The 23,989-nt window shown below is 39.3% G+C and overlaps 1 protein-coding gene across 1 annotated transcript in view; it reads left to right on the forward strand.

Annotated features, from left to right (window-relative positions):
• The first annotated feature begins 4,218 nt into the window (after positions 1-4,218).
• The window catches only part of LOC137587695 (potassium voltage-gated channel subfamily B member 2-like), a 67,585-nt gene continuing 47,814 nt past the window's right edge, over positions 4,219-23,989 (forward strand). Inside the window, exon 1 of the mRNA XM_068304284.1 lies at positions 4,219-4,803. Within this exon, the coding sequence (XP_068160385.1) occupies positions 4,219-4,803 (585 nt within the window). The remainder of the gene's footprint in view (positions 4,804-23,989) is intronic.

A 23,989-nucleotide genomic window follows, 5' to 3' on the forward strand; every position in this document is an offset into this window, starting at 1 on the left:
TGCAGCATTCTAATAATAGAAAGGAGTTCCACATTGATTGGATGCTTATTATTGTAATCTAACTGCAAGTGACTGTTGCTTTTCCCCCTCCTGCAAACTCTCAGTTAATTACAGTCATCTTCATTTCTTTCTTTGGCAAGGATTCATTTTGCACGTAATGCAGCAGCTCTTTTGTTTAAATGTGCTGTTGGGAAGTGCACATATTCATTCTTCAAGCAACCAGTGTAGAAACAGTCTACTTCTATACATAAATAGATACTTCCATGGAAACGGTAACTGATTTATGCATTGCTCTCTGTGACAAAAGGCATGATAAGCACATGACTGTATGTCTCCCTCATGTACTCACAGCATCACAACAGTTCTACACTGCAAGTGTGTTATTTGGATGATGGAGTAGATGCATCTCTTGGAAAATTGGAAAGGAAAAATACAGCAGATAGTAACAACTCAGGGATGAGAGAGCCAACTCGTACTGCCCTTAGATTGATGGGAACATGCTTACGGAGGAAGGAGCAGGTTATGAAGATTAATTTAGGTGAGCTCGTCACCTTTTCATTTTTGTTTATGATTTGATTTTCTCCCTCACAAAATGCACTGTGTAAATTTTGAGCACAGCATTCAGTACCCAATTATCACATCAGGGTGTCTCTGTCAGCTTGCATAATATATTCAAATAATTATATTTAGCAAAGGTTAATTGACTAAACCGTTCATTCAATCGCTGTCAGCCAAGTCTATCTGGCTCCACGGACCAAAGCGTTGCACCGGCATGATGATACAATTTGGGTTGCTATGGCAACAACCCACACAAGCACACATACCCACGTAGTACACAAGAACATTAAAAATAGTCATATTAACTGTGTAGCATCATCTCTTTTACCTCCTCCTAGAAAGAAAATGTGGTTTGCAGTCTTTTAAAACATTTAAAACACAGTGCATCAACAGATTTTTATATAGAAATGTAATGATTGCAGATATCAACCTATTGATAACTGGAGTTTTCCACCCACGTATAGGCTGTCTTTAGAGAACCTGCACAGGCAGGTAGAGTTTGTATAGCGCTGCAAGCCTCTACTGCACAAAGTATGACATTAGTACTCACAACACATTTTCCTGCTCCAGAAACTGCGGCACACAATCGGGCTCTGCTGATTATTTTGCATCACTTCTACCTCACACATAATGATTCATGAAAGACCTGATTGGCTGTCTGTTTATAATAATTAATGGATGAGGACACAGTCAATCGCCCTTAATCATTTCCCTGTAACCTGAGTAATTAACAATTGTGTCATCAGTGGCTATGTCATCAAGAGAATAATTTACGTCCTTCATTTATTTAATTCATTATTATTTAATTATCTTCTATGATGCGTCAACGTTTGGTTCTTGAACACTGTCATATGAATGTCACCATGGTGTATGTAAATGTGACAATGTAAACAACTTGACTTCAGCTGAAATCTTTTTCTTTAGATGCTTTTTTACACACAACTACAAACCCAAACTGACACGGCAAAGGTGACGGATCGGATGGAGTACTGAAGTCAAATAATTAATCAGCTCCATATCTTTATGTGATCAACATAAACATCAACATAAAGATCAACATGAAGATAAAGTGGGAGTATATGATGTACAGAATCTGTGGATCCATATGTGACATTTGCACAGCTAGTGCCAATTCCTATAACCTTTATGCAACGGTGCCCACACAGTTAAGACATAACACACTGTATGTGCACGCAAAGACTACATACTTGTTCAATGCGGCATTATTGATCGCTTGCCACAGGAAGGAAGGAACATGGCAAGGTAATCAATTACGTATATGCAGTGTATAATCAAATTTCTGGAAAAATGCTTGACTAAGGGGAAATATTGGACTGACGTAGTGATGCTCTATGGGGACGTATTACTGCATTATTGAACTTTATTCATATGAAGTGAGACTGAGAGACAGAGAGAGTAATTTGAGAGAGCACAAACACTGTATGATAAGAGATGCATGATTTACAATCTTCCTTTTAAGGCAAGATTTAAGGTCTTTTAAGGAAATTTAAGGCCAGAGTGTGGAGTAATCAATACAAATTGATAGCTGATAGATAAGGTGGGTTTTGATTGCTTGACATAGGTATATCTGTCCACATTTGACCACAACTTCCCAGGTGCAAGCAGAAAATCAAAGGCCATCGTGGGTCAAATAGTACTTTATTAAAGTTTCACTGTTGCAAAGTCCAACCCCAGGCTTATAGGTGCATTTATAGTCATAATCAAAATAACATTTCATGGTCATTTCACTGAAAGTTGCCCATGGCGAGTTGTGGACCAAATTTCATTTTCTACCAGCGCTCCAATACTAGCCTTTGATGGCTGATAATGGGATATATGAGACATGATGATCTGTGTGTTTGATTCTGTGTGTATGTAATAGACCTTAGTGCACAATAAAGAAGAAATAACAGTAAAAAAATAATCTCCTTTCAACTCACTTTCCACATTTCAGTGGAATGGAACGTGTTTTTTTTCATTGTGTTCCAGAATATAATGTTCCGACAGTTGTAATGAGGATTTCACCTCTGTGATGTGGTGCAGCCCGTGCGCACCCCTCCACTCCTCCTTATGTAGTATACAGCGGGACACTCTGCAGTTCGCCTATCCCGTACCTTCCCGTTGCCTTTTACGCGCCACGACGTCTGCAGCGCAGTGGCTCCGTGAGTCCGTCTTCTACACACGCTGAAAGCTTTTGGATGACGGCAGGACTTTTCTTTTCTTCTTATGTTCCGATGCCGAAACCGTGTTGGTTCTGTTTCGATGATTTATTTTAGAGGAAGAAATACACGTTTTATTTCTTATCCTCTCTTCTCGTTTTCATTAAAATGCGGGACGCGCGTTCTGTGCGCGGCGTCCGCGGAGTGCTCTCTCCGGTCGTGGCCGCTTGACTGAAGGGAGATCCCGGCCCGCTTTTCATCTCATACTCCCTTAGGAACAAGAGGACTTTGCATGCAAAAGGTGGTTTATCTCGGAAAGGTGAGAGCGACTGTTTTTCTGCGACTTTTTAAAAAATTAGACACCACTTTGAACAGCCGGCAACACAAGCCGTATTTTTAAAAGATGATATGGGCTTTACGTAAAAGCTGTTGAATTATGAGATTCATACTGAAAGAAATAACATAACATAAAAGATAGGTTACAGAGAATTTTCAAATTCATAACACAGCACAAGTCAAGACATATCTATTAGCGACATGTTGCAGCTCAGCATGTCTTCAAATTCATGTCTGATTCCATTTGTATAGTAAAACTGGTAGATATTTTGATACAAATGATGCAAAAAATAAAAATAATCAGACTAAAACTGTTGCATTCAGGAGCATTTCCTTATCTCTCATTCTTGATGATACAAGCTCCTCTGGCAGTAAAACCTGTCCGGTTAATGGATAGAGAACTTTTTCACAATTTCCTGTACTCATCCAAGTGTAAGAGACATTTTACTATTCTGTTTAATAAATCCAGTGTCTCTTGACATCTGCAAAGTGTAAAAACATGAGTAATGGCCAAACGTGGCCAGGGTACAAATGTTGGAAAATGAGAAATTAAATAAGACTCCTGAAATTGCTGGCATGCATGCTTCCTCTAAGAAATATTCAGAGCACATCAGTGGATTTGATGGCTTCTTTCAGTTAATTTGTTTCCTGACCTACCACAGAGTCCAATTTGGATGGATGGGTAGTATAGATAGTTTTGCGCCTGCAGGAGTTCCTTGTCTCAATACAGCCATAACATTGCATGAGTCGAGTGCAAAGCAAAGCAGCCATATTGACTGTTAAAACAAAATCACTGATTCTGTCTAACACTTTTTACAAAATATGATGAAAGTGATCAATAACACTGCACAACTCCGGCTATTTTTGACAACAGATTAAATGACAGCTGACCTAGCACAGATTTATTTTTGAAATACATTCATAACACAGAGTGTTTAATCCCTGTTGAATCTTGTAATTCATCCAAATTTTTCACACCGGACTTGATGAACTTGCTGTATGTGCAACCAGTCATTTCCTCACCTCACAAACTGTTTGTTTTGTTTTCTCAGCCATGGAGGTACATCCCAAAAAAGGATCCGACATAATTTTAAACATTTAAACTTTTTAAATAAATTTTTTCCCCTTATAACATCTTCCCCAATAAGTCTCTTTTTCCATCACCATGGCTGAGAAGCTTGGACCAGCAGGGCTCAAGCCCACCAACATCAGAACCACACCTTCCCTGCCTCCAGAACCCATCGACATCATCCGTACCAAAGCCCGTTCCCGCAGAGTCCGTCTTAATGTTGGAGGTCTAAACCATGAGGTCTTGTGGCGGACTCTGGACCGGCTACCCAGAACCCGGCTTGGCAGGCTTCGAGACTGCAACACCCACGAGTCATTGATGGAAGTCTGTGATGATTACAGCCTGAACGAAAATGAGTACTTCTTCGATCGGCACCCTGGGGCCTTCACCTCCATTCTAAACTTCTACCGCACCGGCAAGTTGCACATGATGGAGGAGATGTGTGCCCTTTCATTTGGCCAAGAGCTAGACTACTGGGGGATTGACGAAATCTATCTGGAGTCCTGTTGCCAGGCCCGATACCACCAGAAAAAGGAGCAGATGAATGAGGAGCTGCGGAGGGAAGCAGAGACAATGAGGGAGCGGGAGGGAGAGGGAGAGTTTGATAACACCTGCTGCCCAGAGAAGAGGAAGAAGCTGTGGGATCTCTTAGAGAAGCCCAGCTCCTCAGTGGCTGCCAAGGTAAGGAACGGAAACTGGAAATGTCATCACACAGCCCCCATCTCACATTTCCTGATCACATTTAATACCAAGTGCTTTGCTGGGATCATGGCACATTGACAGCAGACTTTTTTAAGTCCATTCCCACCTGTACAAAATAAGCAAGGGTTTATTCATTCTGATCTAGAAGCAGGCTTGGACTATCCTGTCATCTGTCATCAGGTGTTTTATTGTGCCATCTGTCAGCTATCCGTCTATGTACATAGCAACTGTTGGTGGTGACAAATTAAATATAGAAAAAAACATTTGGTTGACAATTTGTGTGGATGTAATGGAAGGGAAAAGCACGAGCAGTGGAAGTAGATCAGTGACAGGGTAATACGTACGCTGGTGGCACTGATAAATAAATAGTGTAATCACAGCAGGGGCTACATTTACACTTCATTTGCTTCCACAAACTGATCGGTATCTTTCAGCTTCTCATGTTGTTTCCTGTGTGAGGATAAAGTATGTCATTGTAGACCAAATCCCTCATTGACATGTGACATGGCACATCTCTTAGAGGAAGCCTTGTGATCTCTTTTTACCGGCCTATTGTGTGTCAGTCCCGCTCATTGATTGGATACTCTGCCTTGAATCTGACTGAGAGACTGAAAAATTGTTGCAGCTGTGTCTATTATTACTGTCCATTTACTATATTTACCTAGAGCACATTGATCTGATTATGAGCTGAGTCAATGTTTCTCCTTTCTCGCAAGCCACGATTAGAAAACTGCTGTGTCAGTCACATGCAGGTTTTATTTTGCGCTTGATCAATTTTGGATGCATAGCAATATCAATGCTTTGCCTGGTATGGAATCTCAGCTCCACCTCCTCTTCATCCAGTCCCCATGCTGGCTTAGTCCTTATAGGCCAACCTTGATGAAATCCAATCACTAGTAATTTACCTTTGGTGTCCAGTGTACCGATCTAATCACTGGGCAGTGCAGGGTAGGACTGGTTGAGATTATATTCTGTGTCAGATGATCATAAACAGAGGTCCTGTGCGTGACTAAAACAACATCAATCCCCCTATATGTACAGTGTGATGAACTATAGCAGCTTCTCTCCTTGAACCAAACAATATATCCTTTTGGCTGAGACAGTTTGGAAATCCTTATAGATTTCATTTCACAGCCCGGGTTTCTTGTATAAAAATTCCAGTGCAGCATTCAGCTTTAAAAATGGTACAGATATGGAAATTGCATAAAATACATACAGGGTCAATTCTTTAATGTTGCATTCCTTCACACTGTTGTCCTTCGTGGCTTGTTTTCTGAATTAACTAGTGATTTGCGATTGAAGCGGCTCCTGCATCAGCGTTTGACAGTCAGCTTAATAATTGTATTCAGCCTTCATTGGGGTTAGCAGTATATCACAAGAATCAATTATCAGGAGATTGCCAATATCTAATTTAAGGCAAACTCAGGTGACAGGAGCGGGGTAATTTGATACGCTTTGTGACATTTAAAGTGATTTACTTCTACTGTATGGTCCCTGTTCTGCACACACATCTCTTAGTATTGCTGACCTCCTCACTTTCATGTGGGGGAAGCCTGTGAAACCTTAAAGGGAAATCCCACCTCATTCCAGGTTGTATTGACATTCCGCTGAGTGCTCCGGGAAGAACTTGAACGTGACTCTTAAAGCTCAGGCCTGTGATTGCACTAGAGGCTGTCCATGACTGATAATACATTTAGAAATAGACTCCAGCTTTACTGTCAGATGGCTTCTCCCTGAGGTCGGGGAAGCCAAGTAACACGGCATGCACCGTCAAGTGAGAACCCTTGAAAGCCCTTGACCAAAGGAAGCACCACTACTAGGCTGTTACACCTCTGTGTGCTTTTATTGTTATTATTTTATTTGTTATTAAGATACCTGAGCTCTTTGTCAAATCAAATCACAAGGTGTAATTCTTGTGTGTACATTCTGTGTCCCTCTGTCTTCTTTTCTTTCACTGTTTTGCTCTTTACTCCTAGACTGCCTTAATCAGATATAAGTCCTATGTGGTAATTTATGACACCAATAGCCGTCTCTGCCCTTAAATAAAGGTCAAGCATGAGAGGACTGACCTTTTCAGCTAGGTCACTGAGGTTAGGATTACATTCATTTGCAATAACTGTAGTGCATGGGCGTCTTGGAAGAGAAATAAGGAAACTACCGTTAATGGTTGAAAAAAGCTGCGAAGTTGTGTTCAGAGAAATCCAAAGTGAAGGACTAGAGGTGGCACAAAAGATATTGAGGGTGCAGGAAAACCCTGAGAGACTGAGAGATGATGCAAGAGATTCAGTCATGTAAAATATGCCTTAGGATGCTGAGCTGGATCTTTGCAAAGCTTTCCCAATGAATAATGAATGCATTGGTCAAAATAGAGAGGCCACAGGCTAATGCAGTGGCTTTTCTGTGGTACTGCGTGACTTTTGGTTGAGTGGACTATCATGTGACGAGGCGGAAGATGGGGCAGGGAGCTACTGTATCTTGTGTCTGGTTGTATCTGGTGCTTGGATTATCCCAGTTGCAGGACTTAATCCCAGTTTTCACTTTAGGAATCATTAGTGGAACTTCTGTCAAACGTGTTTTGGAAACATGATTAAAAATACAGTGCTTTTGATCCCCATAAAGTTATCACACTTCAGTTTCCTTATAATTTTAGAGTGACGGTCATGAAAACTATCCGATGAATTATATTGTTTTCTTGGTGTTAGCTATCATTTCTGTTAGTCCAGCAGAACGTGTCATCCTTGATATTGGGCCAGAGGGATTTGCGCCGGGCTGACCCTCTTTTGTTTACAATGAGTCATGTGTGTTTTGTTGTGCTACAAATGCAGTTATCACAAACTCATGAGCGGAAACCCCATCCCAATTGTTGAATTTCTGCAAGGAGTCTGAATCACATTAAATTGTGCTTTTATATTTCATTGTGTAAATGCATTACTGTTACCAGACTTTTTACCTGCACAGAGAAGCTCCTGATGCATTTTACTTGTAAATATAGTTTGTCACCTGGCTATGTTTTTCCACTGGAAGTGTCTTCTGTCAGCATGACAGGAAATGTGATTACCGTAGATGCTTCAGATGCATTTATTTTTATCCTCAGATGAGCGCAATGATGAAAAATTGTTTGTAACCTAATATACATTAAAGTCTCAAAAACTGTTCAAGACAAGTTGTGATTTAGCCACAGCTAATATATTAACATATGAGTCACTGCATCTGGTGCTATCAGGTGTCACATGGATGCCCACTTTGCTCACTTTTGAAATATTTACAGTTCAGTTTGTGAGAGTGGCCATTTCTTGTTCGGTGTTAGACCATACCTTTTACGAATATTAGTGACGTTACGTGAAATATTAAAGCCTCAGTACACCCAGCAGCCTAAGAGAGGAAACATTCCCTTGTTAAGGTTTTTAGTCCATTCAGTTTGAGTAGCCCTGGAAAATAATGGCTGGGGTTTTAGACCATTTTAAAGAGATCAATGGTTGTACTTGCCAGACATTTCAAGTTATATTTTCTGTCCCTTCCTCCTCTCACTTCAGCCTATGTCTAGCCCTGTGCCTGTTCCTAATGTGGATGAGCACCATCACTCTTTCCTTTATCTAATCATCTAGTCTAGCTTGTGGGAATACTAAACAATGAGCACAGACGTGTGCTACTTGATCCTCCCAGGCTTGGAGCAGTCAAAGTCAGTCCACCACTGCTGATGACACAACATTCCTCATTCATAAATCCTTTCATATTTTTGTTCATATTCCATGAGAGGAAAATTAGAAAATCCTTCATGACACAGGCACTGACAGTCAAGTCTGATCTTCACCACCTGAGCATGCTGATGAATTCAGTTGACCTCAAATTGAATGCATGTGCAACCATAAACCCAAACCACTTACAACATACTGTATATAGATAAGGGAATGAAATGACATCATAAGGGCAGCAGTGAGGTCACCAGTGTATACAGGCAGGAGCCGTGAAAACAGTTCTCTAGTGGAATTTATACTGAATATATAGGAGAACTCTCAGTAAAATAGAAAAAGTTTGATGCAAAATCGGAGGCCAAAAATGACTGCCAGGCGGAGGAGGCAAAACAGTAGATATGGATGAGAGCTTTGGAGCAATCGCTAGGGAGGTTCCTCGACACCGATATTCTACTGGACAGTGACCAGGAAACAAACCCAAATTTGTCATCCTCAAAGGGAATTTAACTCAGTTGATTGCTTCATTTCAATAAATATACTGCCTGAATTATTTGAATTTTACCTTATCTATAGCCACCATGTGGGCATTTTAATCCTTAAGTCCATCCTTATTTTAATTCCTCAGTGTAAGAGATGATACAGTATTAGCTAAGTATTAGTTAATTTTTAAGATGCACAAAATCCAGAGTACACCTGGACCATCAAGAGCAGATGTAATCACAAAATGAACAGAATGAACAGACTGTTTGGCATATCAGTATATTTTTTTCAGATTAGTTACAACCTAAGAAATAAGAAAAACTTAAAAGCAAAATATAAAAAACATTATCTAACAGTGTTCCTTTTTTTGTATGCCTTGAGCATATGGAACAATCGACAGAGATCTCCTTCAAAATTAAAGTGAAATACTTCCTGTCAGCTTTCAACATCACATCAACAAAAACAACAAAACATCAACATTTTTCTTTTGAATTTTCTTTTTCATCATCATTATTCATATTTCACCGCACAGTATGCAAGTTTCCTTTTATGCCCACAGGCTTATCCGTGGTCCGGGGCAGTCCTAAAATTTGATCTTATGTAAGAACATGTGGGAAGAACGCGAGTATTGATGTGCTGCTACTCTACAGCTTGTTGTTTTGTGTTGTGGCAGGCAGCCTTTTACTTTCCATCCATCCAGTTCCTTCCAGGCTTTTACAGCACTGAAGCAAGCATATAGACTTTTCTGTGTTTTAAGAATAGGGGAGTTAAGTTGAGGGGAGGTGAAAATGGGGGTGAAATGAGGGCAAGACCCGAACCAGCTATTCTCTACATTTGTATTGCGTCAGCCTCTCTGTAATAGTCAGAGCGGCTGACCTGGGGAATTTGTTTGGTGCTACATTATCTAATGTGGCTTTAAGGAAGTTATCATGAAGTGTCGCAGATGATGAGGGGGGATTTTTAATTTTTTTAAAGACAGCTCAACTTTTTCTTTCCGCAGCCTCCGATAGCTACATAAGCCTTCCAGCGGGGCCTCTAATCAGCACAGCCTAGCCTGTAGGCACCAGCACCTAAATCCTCTTTACCCTGCAATCATAATCAGATAATAGTGAACCTCTAGATTATAGCTGGCTTGAGTCTTCATAGTCCCTGCATGACCAGGTGCAGCATCATTTATCATCAGTGTGTTCCAGGGTACCATTAAACTCAATCCCCCTGACAACCATCGCCTTCATATAAGTTACATTAGTTACACAAGGAATTACTGAAATAGAAGTTGGTTCTCTGATGATTTAGATCAGATCATAAATGGTAATTCCATAATATTAGTGTTGAAAGTGCAGTTAAAATCATTTCAACCCTTCCTCCTTCAAAGTACACTGGTGTCAACTTTATACCTTTTTATGCTTTAGCTGCTTTATTTATTAAAAACACTTGAATGCATGGCTTCTGGCATTTCATTCAAAGTGGATAATATGATATTCTTTCACATGTAGTGAATACTCATTCCCTTCATTCCCTCTACACGTGAATTTCCTCCTATGGACAATAAGCTGCGTGGAGTGTTGCATGTATATTGATTGGAATTGTTTATGGTGGTTAGTATTGACTAGTGTAAGAGCAGGCATTTAAACAGTATATTAAATTTAAATGCTGAGATTATGGTTATGCAGATCTCATTTTGGCTTTCCAAAGTTATCCTTGAATCTAGATCAATGAGGTGCTTTGGGTTATTGATCTTACTGACGCGTGTGTCCGGCCGACAGGGATGAAGTCGAAGTAAGGCAAAGAAATTTGTTGAAGCAACAGAAAGCTGTTACTGCTACTGACCCTTAAAATGTATCTGTTAAAATCATGTTGTTCGAAAGTTTTAATTATTTCTATTGATGTGTGTAGGCCTCCATGCTCTGTGCTCATATTGCTTTGCTTTGCACAAAAAAAGGCTGCATTCTTCATTTTTGATGATTATAAGATGGAATGCGCCACTCGAGGAATTACATTCTGGATGCAGGCCAGTGGAAATAGTATCCAAGTAGAACCCACAGGACTGGCTTGAGGCTTATTGAACTTGACCCCACAACAATGAAAATATCATAAAATGGGGCTTAAGAGATCCGACTTATTTACGCTATAGTACATGTACAGTTGGAGGAACAGAAAAAGGAGATGAAACTGGATTTAGGAGAATAAGATAAAGAGCATAATCGAAGCAAACCAAAGCTAATAGGTGGATATCTTAACAATTCTTCTGTCATCCTCAGAAACTGTTACCTCATTTATGAAGTAAAAAAATTTCCTATGATTAAATGAGAAAAAGTAGATTTTTCAGTTCAGTTATATACATGTTAATTTTCCAGAAGTTAGGTCTTTACAATCCTTGTTATGTCTGAGGCCCCAAAAATTCTGTAATGTATGATACAAAAGCACTTCCCATGTAATAGTTTTACATAAAACACCTAAAACTGTAAACATTTCGTTTAGCAAAAATGCATTATGTGCCCTAAAAAAAACAATTCAAGTTAGTCTCTTGTAATTTACACTGAACAATGTGTGTGTTATGGGTTGTTGTCTACCATTTTATTTTGCAAACTGTCATAATGTCAGGTCATGTCCAAAGCAACTGATGCTTTGTTGTAATTTTTTAACAAGAGTTTCCTCAGCTAAAGAGCACAGCACAGCTTTTAGGGCTTTAGTTCAACAATCTCAGCCTGGCTTGTCAGCCAAAAGCCACTTGTCACCGCTGAAAGTCTGGCTGCAGATGTGACATTCTGCCGATGGCTCGTCTGCTTGTATTTTTCTAAAGTCCAAGTTAAGCTGCCATTCCTTGTTCCCAGACAACATTTCAGACTCTCCAGATGATAAATGGTTTACTTTGTTCATCAGCTGGCCTTTTGGTATCTTTGGACGCGCTGATTAAAGGGGAATGCCAAACTCAGAGTCTCTTTCGGGGTCCAACATGATAATTAAGTATCCATTTAAGTAGCCATAGGATCCATTGGAAATTGCAAATTATTGGTTCTTTAAGAAAATCATATTATCAAAGAGTAAATTATCCCTGTTTTTCTTGCCTTACACTCTCTGTGATGCAAACTCAACCTGCAAAAAAGTCCATAGGATGTAAGTTGGCTTGAAGCCCCAAATCTGAGCTCCATCAGAGGGAGACATAAATCGTGCTGAAGGCTGGGAGTGGGTGTGGACCAGTAGTGAGTAACAGTGCTGCCAGCTTGACTGACAATCTGGGTAAGACACTGATGTGCCCCCCCTCCGCCTTTATGCCTTTCTCTTCTCCACCCTGTCTTTGTACTTAGTGCCACCACCTGTGCTTCTTAGGAAGGTTAGTTTATCTTGTCTGTCCCAGAAGACATCAGAGATTGGGGTAAATGCAGGGGCAGTAGAATCCTCCTCCTATGAACATCAGGTTTCTATTATGTGCTTCAGTGAGCACCATTTGTACATGAACAAATGCAGTTCATGCAGTTGCAGTTTTCCCATATTTCTGTACATACATGCAAAAACACACACATTGTGGAGACGATAAAGGACTGTGTGCACACTGATGTTTTCGAAATACAGAAACACACATCAGCAAATACTGCTGAGCCAGCTTTCCAGGGCTGCCACAAAACAGCAACACAATTGTCGCGCTCACGCTCCCTTTGCCATCTCTCTTTAAATATCCATCACCTGCTCTCTATTCCATTTTTACCCCCCTCTCCCCCCTGGACCGCTTTCAAGACCACTCTTTACACTTGCTTTTTTAATTACAGTGTGCTGCCCCTTGTTGCGGTAGATTTGCTTTCATTCCCCTGCTGTTTTTCCGAACCCTCCACGCTGCTGTCTTTATTTGCTCGCTGCTGAAAGCTGAATAGTGATCCTGGCTCCATCTTGAAAGCGGCGATATGAGAGTGCATTGGTATTCAAATGGTGTGTTTATGATTTAGTGCCACCGGTGTGAGAAATAGTTCCTCAGGTGTTTCTACTTCCTTTGTGCTTCCAGAGCTGCGTCTGAGACATCTTGCTGGACATCTTGCGAGGTGTTTATGCAAACAATCCAGACATTTTGAAAGATGACTAGTGGATACATGAAAAAAAATTGATGCATATTGAGAATCTTTACAAGAAAAAGGGATATTCTCTGAGTCCTTGCAGTCTCCCCTGACCAATAAGAACCCTCCATGGAGCTTTTGAAAGGAAAAAAAAGGAATATGTAATCAACTTCATTTTACTTGTTTCCTCTAATATGCTGTGTTTGCATAGTTTCCATGGTGACTGTGGTGTGCCATGGTGACTTATCGACACCCAGGGAGCAATTCATCTCTATGCAGGCTGTGTGAGAGGCAGAGCAGCTGGTACCTCAGCCTCCACAACCAACCCCAAATGCAAATGTCAGGGAAATGCATGTGTTGTACAGTTCAGGTCTAACTGCCTGAAATAACCTCTCAGGTTGAAGGCGTTTCCACTAGGGTGACTTTTTAATAACCCCATGATGGGTTTTTTCTGTTTGTTTGGTTTTTTTTCCTGTCGTGTTTTTTGATAGTTGTCAACAGCACTGAAATTACCTCCCATTGTGTTCAAATGAGTTCAGGCAGTCATAATTAGCGGAGTCTCTGCTGTGATAAGATGAGCGTAAAATACTGCCGCTTTTAACTGCACCAAGATGAAATAATCTGCTCTCCTCCGTTTGAGGCTGGGGATAAGAAGAAATGAACCAGTTGGGTTTATGTTTGCATGAAAGCTGGGAAGAAGGAAAAGGATGTCTCCATCTTTCTCGCCGCCCGGCACTTCAGGTCTTCAGTTCTCTGGAGCATCGGCGGCTGAATGGGGACTTAGTTTTGAAGAACAGAGGAGATTACCGTAATTAAAAACCTCAGCTCATTCACTGAGCCTCTGAGGACTTACAAGAAACACATAACGCGAATCAGTAGCATGTTTAAAAGGGCTAAAGCCAGTTGTGAGCTTTTGCTTAATGAATGCCGGGTGAGAAAGCAACAACTATTTTCACATTTCTTCACATTTTGCTCTCATCAACACCTCCTCTTCTTCCTCCCTACTCTTAGGCTTCTTCTGTTGTTTTCTTATTTTAGCCCTTCTAATGGATTGACTGCATTTCCAACACCGTCTTCCCCTCTTTCTCACTTTTCTCATGTCATCAAGCTGTTGGCGTCACCGTGGGCTGTACAGCCAGCTGTTTGCTGTCTCCCCGCATGCGAGAAAGTGGCAGAAGAAATGATATTATTATATCTCCTCTATTTATTGTGTGTGTGTGGGCCTTCTGCATCTCCTTCTGAGCCGCGGTAGTTTCTCAGTGCTGACCACAGTAACTCTTAAGACATTTAAGTTTTTTCTATATTTGACGTCCATTTAAAAAAGAGTACATCTTATAAGCTGTATTCTAATTTTCAGTCATAAAGGTTTAAGCACAATAATATAATTTCTCTCTGTGTCTCTTCAAGAGTCTCTTCACTGATATGCAAATATGGTTTTTAGTCATGGCTCTCATGACAATTATGTTGGAATGCTTTGTGTTCCCATTCCAGATGGAAATACCTCATTAACGAATGATGTTTCTGATACATCCTAGGATAAATTATCAATAGATTGATTCCAAGATTTATTTAGTGTGAAGGTATTCCCCTCAGTGCCAGCTGTGGTTTGTGTTGAGGTCCTAATATGTGCCTGTTATCATAATTACAATGATGAATTTAGTCAAAATTATGAATGCATGATTAGCATTTAGCTGTGATCCACTACACTCTAAAAAATGATTGAAGGACCTAGTCAATGTGACAGTAATATATAGTTATGCATGCTCAATAAAAATTCTGAATATCATCAAAATTAATTAGTAAAACTCCAACAGGAATATTTGTGTGAAATAGACACATGTAAATTAAGTTTATTTACTTAAAATAAAGTATTATTTGACTCATAGATTACATGGTTTAAATATTTGTAATAATAAGTGTATGTTTCACCAACCTTTTTGAGAATATATTAACAAATATCAGTTAGTTTTAATAAGTGCAATTAATAAACAAGTCAACTCAATTATATTGGAGACGTAACTAACAACTTAAAAACATCAACTAAACAGAACGGAACCGATTCCGTGTTTTTAGGATTTTGGGGCGCTGGTCACTCAGTCAGCCATGGCTCAGCGGTAGAGCAGAAGTCTTGAAGACGGATCGCCCAGCCATCGGTGGTTCGAATCCAGCTCCTGCCAGGACATCCCTCGGAGTGTGAGCTGACAGTGGGAGGTGTCAGCTCACCTCCTAGCCACTGCCAAGGTGCCCTTGAGCAAGATGCCCCCTCTTTTTGAGGTGTGACTCCCCCCAAATTCAGCTACATTTACTCAATTTGTGTAGGTAATTGAATCAAATCAATTCGTTCTGATGTACTAGAAAATATTACTTAGATTTTACTCATGACTCAGGTTTTGTTTTAACAGATTTGAGAGCTTTCATATCTACTCAATATTTGTTAGTGTAAAAATGTTTCACCGATTGAATTAAGTAACATGCAGTATTATTTTTTTGAGTGTATGACTTCACAATACTCCACGGTTTTAAATTTGATTAACTTGACATTTATTTTGAATGGAATCATGGATTTAATATTCTTGTAATCATTTCAGGGAGTCTCATTCTACAAAAAAAAAAAAAAAAAATCAATAAAAATGTGTTTAAAAAGTCTGTGATCCATAGGTCACAGCTTTCATTCCATGATCATCTAGTGTGTAAACAGTAGGGGAAAAATTCTATTCCTCCGCTTCTTCCTACGGCATTTCATTTTCGGCCAAGACATTCGTAAAATCAATAAATCAGTCAGACGCATCAGTAAAAATGTCAACTACAAGTGTCTGTCTGTCCAGCCAGGCAAGGTGACGAGGCATAGTCCCATTGCTCCCCAGTGTGATTTTAATCAGCTTAGTGTCATTGGAAGGAAGGACCTGTCTGACTGCAGGGCACGTGGGGACGAAGACACACTCACATCATGTGACCCTGTCAGTGGCAGGAAGCCGCAGTAGTGGGGCAAAGAATCAGCACCTGACACACCTAAGAGACCACACTACCTTATGGTTCTCTCTGGGGTCTGTCCAGATCACATTCTACATTATTATCAGATCTTGAAAATGGGTGTGCAGAGATATAAATGTCTTTTGTGTTTAGAAAAGAGTTTGGTAACTCTGACAGTCTTTGACCTCCTCTGATGAGGCTCTGGTCCTGTGACATTTCAGGATTCCTGCAGATGTTGGAATCCTGCTCTCCTCATGTCAGCGAAGGCACAACGTTGACCAAGGCCTCAATGGCTGCACTGGTAGTTTTACATGATATTTGCTGCTTTTCTCTCACAGAGAGACTTTTTTATAATACATTTATGCATTTAGGTTTTTTGTACAGTTTGTTTTTTGTTTTGTTTTTTACAGAATTTGGTACTACTTTTATCAACATTACATTAATTTCCTTCATGCCCACTTGTGATATAACTTAAGTAACTCACTCCCAATTTGATTCCTTCTATTTTGTTTTGCTTGTTCACATTTTTTTCTGTGAAATATGCATCTTCTCTGGCCTTAATCTCACCCTAGTCTCCTCTTGCCATTCGCAATTGGTCCCAAATTGCTTATTTCCTCTTCAGTCTGATCTCTTCCTTCTTTGCAGACACCTATCTATTTTTAATTTGTTATTTATGCTGACATGTGAATACTCACAAGATGTCTGAGTCGTGGGTGCACAAACTTTCTGTACCGGCCCCATCTCTGGCTACCACCCAAATAAAGATTTTTCAAGTGTTTGCAATAAATCCCCCTTAAGTATCACAACAATATCCAAAGGCCAAGTTTTACTCCAAAGCATCCCTATTTTTTGCCTCCTGTTCCAAGGTAATGAAGAAGGTGTTTGAAAGTGACTAATAGTACTAATGCTGATGGATGACTGTTGATAAAAGGCAAAGAAGCACCGACCTTTGTCACATTTCCACTGTTACCATTCTCGTCTTGTCAAGTGCCTATTTTCCCCTACTCTGCAGTAAGACGTCCCAGTCTGTCTGGATCACTATAATATCAGCTTAAAAATGCATTAATGGTGATATAAAAGTGATTTTTTTGCCTTAGATGAACACTATTAACCTTATTATTAACACTTTGAGTAAGCATACAGTACGTCTATAAATACCAACAATACCAACGCATTTAGTAAACAGTAATGTACCAACAGAGAATAAGGTCTGACAATCAAGATTTCTCTTCACATTCTAGTCTTGGTGAAAGTGGGGAGGGATTAGGAGATTGCATTTAAACATATAGCTGCATTGTGAATGAGTAAAAGTTAATGCGGATTATTATGGGAAGCATTAGTCGGCCAAGGCAGTGATTCATTCACCCTCTGTTATTACTTCAATATGTATTTATTCCCTTTCTTCGCATGTCACAGTGGATGAAAGCATGCCCTTTACTCTTTGTTGAATTCAGCAGGATGGTGAGAAAAAAAACTAATTTCTATGGTGACCTTCTGGCCGTGTTTGAATGGGTATGCATGTATCAGAAGGTATTTTAACCCAATAAAGTGACCTCAAGCATTCAAGAACACATACATGCAATAGATATACAGACACCAAGGAGTGACGTATGTTCAGACAAGACCGCTGACTTTAAAAAAGCAGAAATCAATTTTCTTTGCTTGAAGAATCACCTTTGCTCCCAGACACATGTTGCAGAAAAGGATGTATCTATTTGAAAGATTAGTTTACTCTGCATTTCCTTATTAATTTATCTGACATTAAAACTAAAAAATTCAAAATGAATTTACAACCAGATTTAGAGGCTGATGGACCTCCTCAGAGCTAGAGGAATGTGTCTAGGGAAGCCGCTCACACTTAAGCAGTGGAAAGTTGTGTAGTAGGAATGCTGTTTATATTCAATAGTTTAAAAGTTTGATAAATATTAATTTTAAGATGTTTAGCATTTTGCCATATTTAAGGCGGCCACTGATTTAATCAGGATGGTGTAATTTGTCTTACTTAACATGAGAAAATTCCACAAATTACTCTTCCTTAATTGAAAGCTCGATTCTGTCTTCTTGCTAGGATTAAGTCTGCAGGGGAGAGGTATAAATCCAGCCTGCTGTCTGTCTGACAGACGGGCCTACACACCCCCAACCTGATGTGCTGCTGTCCTAATCCCTTCTGACGACACTACATAGTGGAAAGGACAGACCTTAACTGCCCTGTTATATTGTATCAAATGTGACGTCCCAGCTGCTTGTCATTGCAACACTTGCATGCACATGGAAATGGTGAACCAATTAGTTCTGCTGTTATAGTACGTCAGAATAAGGCTAAATAGAGCCATAGGCAGGCTCATTAAAATGGATGTCTGTTCAGCTTGTTTCGTAGAAGGTCAAGTCTTAGTTTAATCGGGTAGAGTTATTAAATGGGTGACACAAGCGGTTCAGACTCAAATGCTTTCTTAAAAATAACTACATTATTATGGGGTTCAATGAAGATATTTGGATAAATTTACTGGGATTGATGCTAAAGATAAAATAAAATAAATAAATAAAGACAGATAATGATGACTGGAATCCAGGACACTCAGCAAGGAATTATCCAACAAAAAATCAAAATGGTGATCAAAAAGTGCTGCAATGTGCTAAATACAATGACAAAAGCAACAAAGGCAGTTAATGATGAGCAAAACATGATAAACGAAAGAGCAAAATAAAATAACATTGACAAAACCTTCCTTAAATTAAATCTATCTTAAACCTAAAGCTGTTTTAATAAATACAACAGTTTCTAGGTTTATCTAAATAACGACTGTCAAAAAGGTGAAAAAACACACAAACAAGTATACTGTAGGTATAACATGTCTCTCAACTCTTTGACCTCTTATAAGCTCATTATATAGAACAAGTCATATTAATATGCATAGATGGCATCCTGTTAAAGACAGTTTTTACATCCCGCGAAGCGGTGACATATTGTAATTGTCAGTGTTTCTGTGTTCGTCCATCCGTCGACCAAATATCTTTACAACCGTTGCAGATAGAAAGATGAAACAAAAAGCACATTACTCCGGCGGCAAAGGGGATAAAAGTGAGATGGTGACCTTGACCTTGAGAAAACTAGGTAAAGGTCAAATTTCAACTTTTCTACATTTTTTGCACATATCTCAGGAACCAGATAAGATAGAAAGATAAAACAAAAGGTGTTATAATCAGGGAGACAAGAGGATGAAAATTACCTCACTTTGATTTTGAAAAACTAGGTCAAGGTCAAATTTTCACTTAGCTACATATATATGAAACCTGATGCGATATAATCACAAAACAAAAAGCAACATTTTCAGGAAGCCAGAGGCACAAAAATGTGCAGGTCAGGGTAAAATTTTTGAATTCAGGGGTGTCACAGGATGTTGTAACCAATATTATCTTCTAACTTATATCCAAGTCTGAGTTGCCTAAATCCATTCATACTACCTTATATAAACCATATATAACAAAACCCAAACTTTCCTGAGACTTTGTTTTTGGATCCTTTCCACTGATATGATGTGTTAGAGGTTTTGTATATACTGTATATGCACGTTCACTTGTATTAGACTATGTCTATAGGACATTGTGTGTGTTTACATGCCAGTGTAGTTACATTTCTGCCTGTATTCAGGTGGATTGCCTGCATGCAGGCATGCAGAATCAAATGGTATATACAAGTCCTCCCATTGGTCTTCACAGAGCCCTGCACTGAAAGCTGTAGTGTATACACCCAGCAGGTTACATTAGCACATACTGCAAAACACATCGGTGTGGTGCACGGGATTGTGTGCATGACTGTAGGAATGCACATGCAGCACACTTGAGCCAGCCATGTAGAACATTACATGGACCAGCATCATGCAAAGCCCATTGCAGTTCAGATGCTCTGCAGCAAACGTCAAGCTCCATTTCAAAGAATACGTTGGATATGTTCTCGATGTAAAATAAAAATTCATTAATTCGTTTAATTCATTAAAAATAAGTGCTGAATGAGAGAATGTCTCAAGTTCTAGGAACGAGTCTGATGGTGAAATTTATTGTGTTACCGACTGCAGCTATTTGCCTTATGCTCTGAAAAAGCACTCATTTGATCTGGAAGCACTAGCAAAGGAGGACACCATAAGGGAGATGTACTTTGATATAAAATATTGATAGCCAGGATATTTACTTGAATTGCAACAAAGTGCTCACAGGCAGAAATGGGAGATTTGGCTTAAGACGTGAGCAAGGGCTGGGAAATACCGTAGGCAGAGAGAGAGAGAGAGAGGTGAGGTACAGTTTATCAAAGTAACAGACTGCAGCAGTTTGAGTCATGACAGCTTGAAGGAGTGCCGTAGACACAGCTACAGTTAGATGGACCTTTGGTTAAGGTTGTGACCGTAACGAAAGCGTGGCTCCTATCCATAACATTTTTCCTGGCATTGTCATGACTGTGACTCTCCTCTCCTCTCCTGCTTGAAATCACTCAGTGTGCAGAGGCCTGAACATGGAAGAAAAACACACTATTGAGGCACAATCAATAGTCTCTAAATAATTTCCAAACTCCATTTATTTGGTGTTTGGTTCAATCCAAGAGTTCCATCAATCTTGCTGTCAAATAAAATAATGTTGTAGTTGCCAATTTTAGCCCCCCCCCCCGCTCTCTCTCTGTGCCAATGCAGATTGAGGTAAATGTTTAATGTGTGTACAGCCTGCTCCTTGAAGTGTACCACTCTTTGCACAGCATATGCTTGGACAGTAGCATAACAGCAGGACTGTGCCTGTGTGGTTGTAGTCACATCTCCGCGTATTTTTAACTCAGCGGTCCTCTGCCTCATGGTCACTTTTATTTTGAAACTCAAATCTCTCTTCACATATATATGAGACACATTTGCATTTGGCTGAATAAGCTGAAATGTAGAGGCTTAATGTAGAGAAGTACAAACCGAGGCTCAGAGCAATGTCAAGGATTTAGATTCATTTGGGATTGAGACACTTGAGCCGTCTGCAAATGGCCATGACGTGATACAGAGGTACATAAGTTCTTTAAATCCTGTTTTAATTCCTCTCATTAATTTGTTTGCTTCTTTTTGACATGTATCTCCATTTGGTTTTTTCTAAGGTTTGTCTTCCCTCAGTGTTGTTCCTATTTTCTGCCCTTTGTTTGATTGGGCTCACACCCACTCAGAATCCTCTGCTCCTTTACCCTTCAGTATAAAATACCCTGTATTTTACTTCTCCTTTATTGAACGACACTGTATGTGACCTTTATCGCCCTTAACAGTATTGTACACTTGTTTATAGAGCTAAATATTTCACATGGTTGTAAATTATAATTTTTCTCCACAAAGTCAGACCAAGTTTGTGGTGTGCAATTGTGTATCCTCTGTCCCAGAATGAACTCTGAATGGTGGCCAGTGGCCCATGTGACAGAGTTGCAGGTCATCACACCACCTAATCTAATGCCTCTACGTAAGACAACTTAGTCAAATTAGCAAGTGAACCATGCATGCAGCAGTGCTAATCTGGCATGAACATAAAATGGGCTATTTAAAGTTGAGTTTCCACTGTGAAGATTCAAATTTAGCGCTGGTGTGTGAATATAGCATTATCATCCTGATACTTTAATCCCTCTTTTGTGTAGTCATGAAAGAGATACAGATAGAAGGGATGGTTTTCAACTTTGTGCGAGTGTTCATTAGAAAGGTCATAAAAAACCAAAAGGAAAATGCTGCATACTTCTTGAAATTTGGTGTAGAAAAGTGAAGAAAATGGGCTTGGTAGGAAACTAAATTTGCAGAAAAAATGTAAAACTTGTCCAGGATTAAAGGTGGAACAGTTTTAATCAGGGTTCATTGTAAGGTGTTGAATACAATTGACTCCCACACAACTGTTTCTAAGAGCTGGAGAAACTCAGTAAAAACATTATGCTTACCTTATCCAGACAATCTGTACATTTGTGCAGCTTCCTCAGAGTACCATCCCCCCAGTCCCACTGATTAGCATTCAATCAAGTCTGCAGATTTTATTTTACTATGATATGACAATGATTGTGCCCCCATGCAGGTGCTGCATTATTGTTATATTTATTCCATAACAGGAAAGGTGAGTCCATGGTGAAGGTAATGACATGTGACTCAGGAAACAAAGTGTAAATGTGTGGATGTATGTTATAAAATAGGAAAGCTGTAGAGAAAAACATGAAAGAAATCAGCAGAAAGTGAAATGAAAGAAAGAAAACGAGAGATATGGGTTGGAGGGCAGGGGGACTAATGTGGCCTTCAAGGGGAGAGGCTGGATAGAAATGGTTCAGCATTGAGCTAAATTGACTCCATTACAGGAGCAGCGCACCGGAAAGCATCAGTGACATCACCCGCCCGTCCCAGACAGGCGGTTACAACTCTCAGAGGGCATGATGAGAGTAGCCCATCCGCAGGATGCGGCAACCATTGTGGCTTAGGCGTGTTTACAGCTGCTTTAACAGGCAAATCAGAAATAACATGTTAGATGTAAGAAAATGTGTTGATGTTATCAATCTATCTATCAATCTATCTATCTATCTATCTATCTATCTATCTATCTATCTATCTATCTATCTATCTATCTATCTATCTATCTATCTATCTATCTATCTATCTATCTATCTATCTATCTATCTATCTATCTATCTATCTATCTATCCATCTATCAATCTATCTATCTATCTATCTATCTATCCGTCTATCTATCTATCTATCTATCTATCTGTCTGTCTGTCTGTCTGTCTGTCTGTCTGTCTGTCTGTCTGTCTGTCTGTCTGTCTGTCTGTCTGACTGTCTAGTTATTTGTTTTTGGTTTACTTGTTGGGAGGTAGCTAACACAGCCAATATAACAGCCACAAATCATTTTCAACAAATCATTGAAATCATTGGAGAAATGTGCTAATCATCCACATGCATATTAATATATGTTTTATGCTGGTGTCATTGCAGCTGAGGTGAAACATGCAGGCATATCTTGGTTTCTCACAAATGACATTTACTGCATGTATATTTTGCTGATTTTGTTTTAAGTGATATTAAGCGTTAATGCTTCCACAAGTTGTCTTTAGAGTAAACATACTGGGAAACAGTGTGCATCACAGGTACTTACAAGTATTCAGATTCATTTTATTCAATTTAAAGCATATGTGCAGGTGTGCCAGGTGATAATGTGTTATTTTGATATCACAAAGCATTTAACAACTTCTCTCAACAGTAATGTGTCAGTTGAGAGATTTATTTTGTATATAAAAAGCCATTATTTTGCTTTTTATCATTTCTGATTAAAAAAAAGTATTTAGTTTGCACTCATAGAAGACTGAGACAAACAGAATAATGTGGTCATAATGTAATAACAATGAAAATGTAAATTGTTTTTATGGAAATTGCTATGTTCATTTCCATAAACTGACTTTTCTGTTGTTTAAGTTATTATTTCAGCTTAGATGAAATGAAAGGATTTTACACATTTCACTTTGCGTTCAGATTTTTATTGAAATCAAGTATTTTTTTAGATGTTTTTTCTGATATAGTGCCACTAAAAGATGGAAGTTTAGTTGAACTAAATCTAATCTAAACCCAAAAAGAATCATGATGTAGAAGTCATCTACTTTAAAGATCGTGTTACTTTTACAACATGTTTACTTGTCATCATGTCTTCATTTCACCTTCTTAGCGCTGTAGAGCACATATAGTTTCAGAATGTGTCTGCATGCTGGTTTATGTTTCAGAAGGAACAGGTGTACTTTCTGTACAACACATACAACCATCAACACTGACACTAAAAGCAGAATGACTAAATATGAAATGCAGTAAAAATTCTGTGCTAAATCCTACCTGCCAGCCAGGATCAACAGCAACACACTGGAATCTGTATCGTTTCTGTTCCAGTGTCAGATTGCTCATGCACAGGCTTAAGAGAAGGTCATGCTACCACAAGAATGGGAATTGTGAGCTGCCA

This window comes from Antennarius striatus, chromosome 20 (genome assembly GCF_040054535.1).
Source record: "Antennarius striatus isolate MH-2024 chromosome 20, ASM4005453v1, whole genome shotgun sequence".
Lineage (NCBI taxonomy): Eukaryota > Metazoa > Chordata > Actinopteri > Lophiiformes > Antennariidae > Antennarius > Antennarius striatus.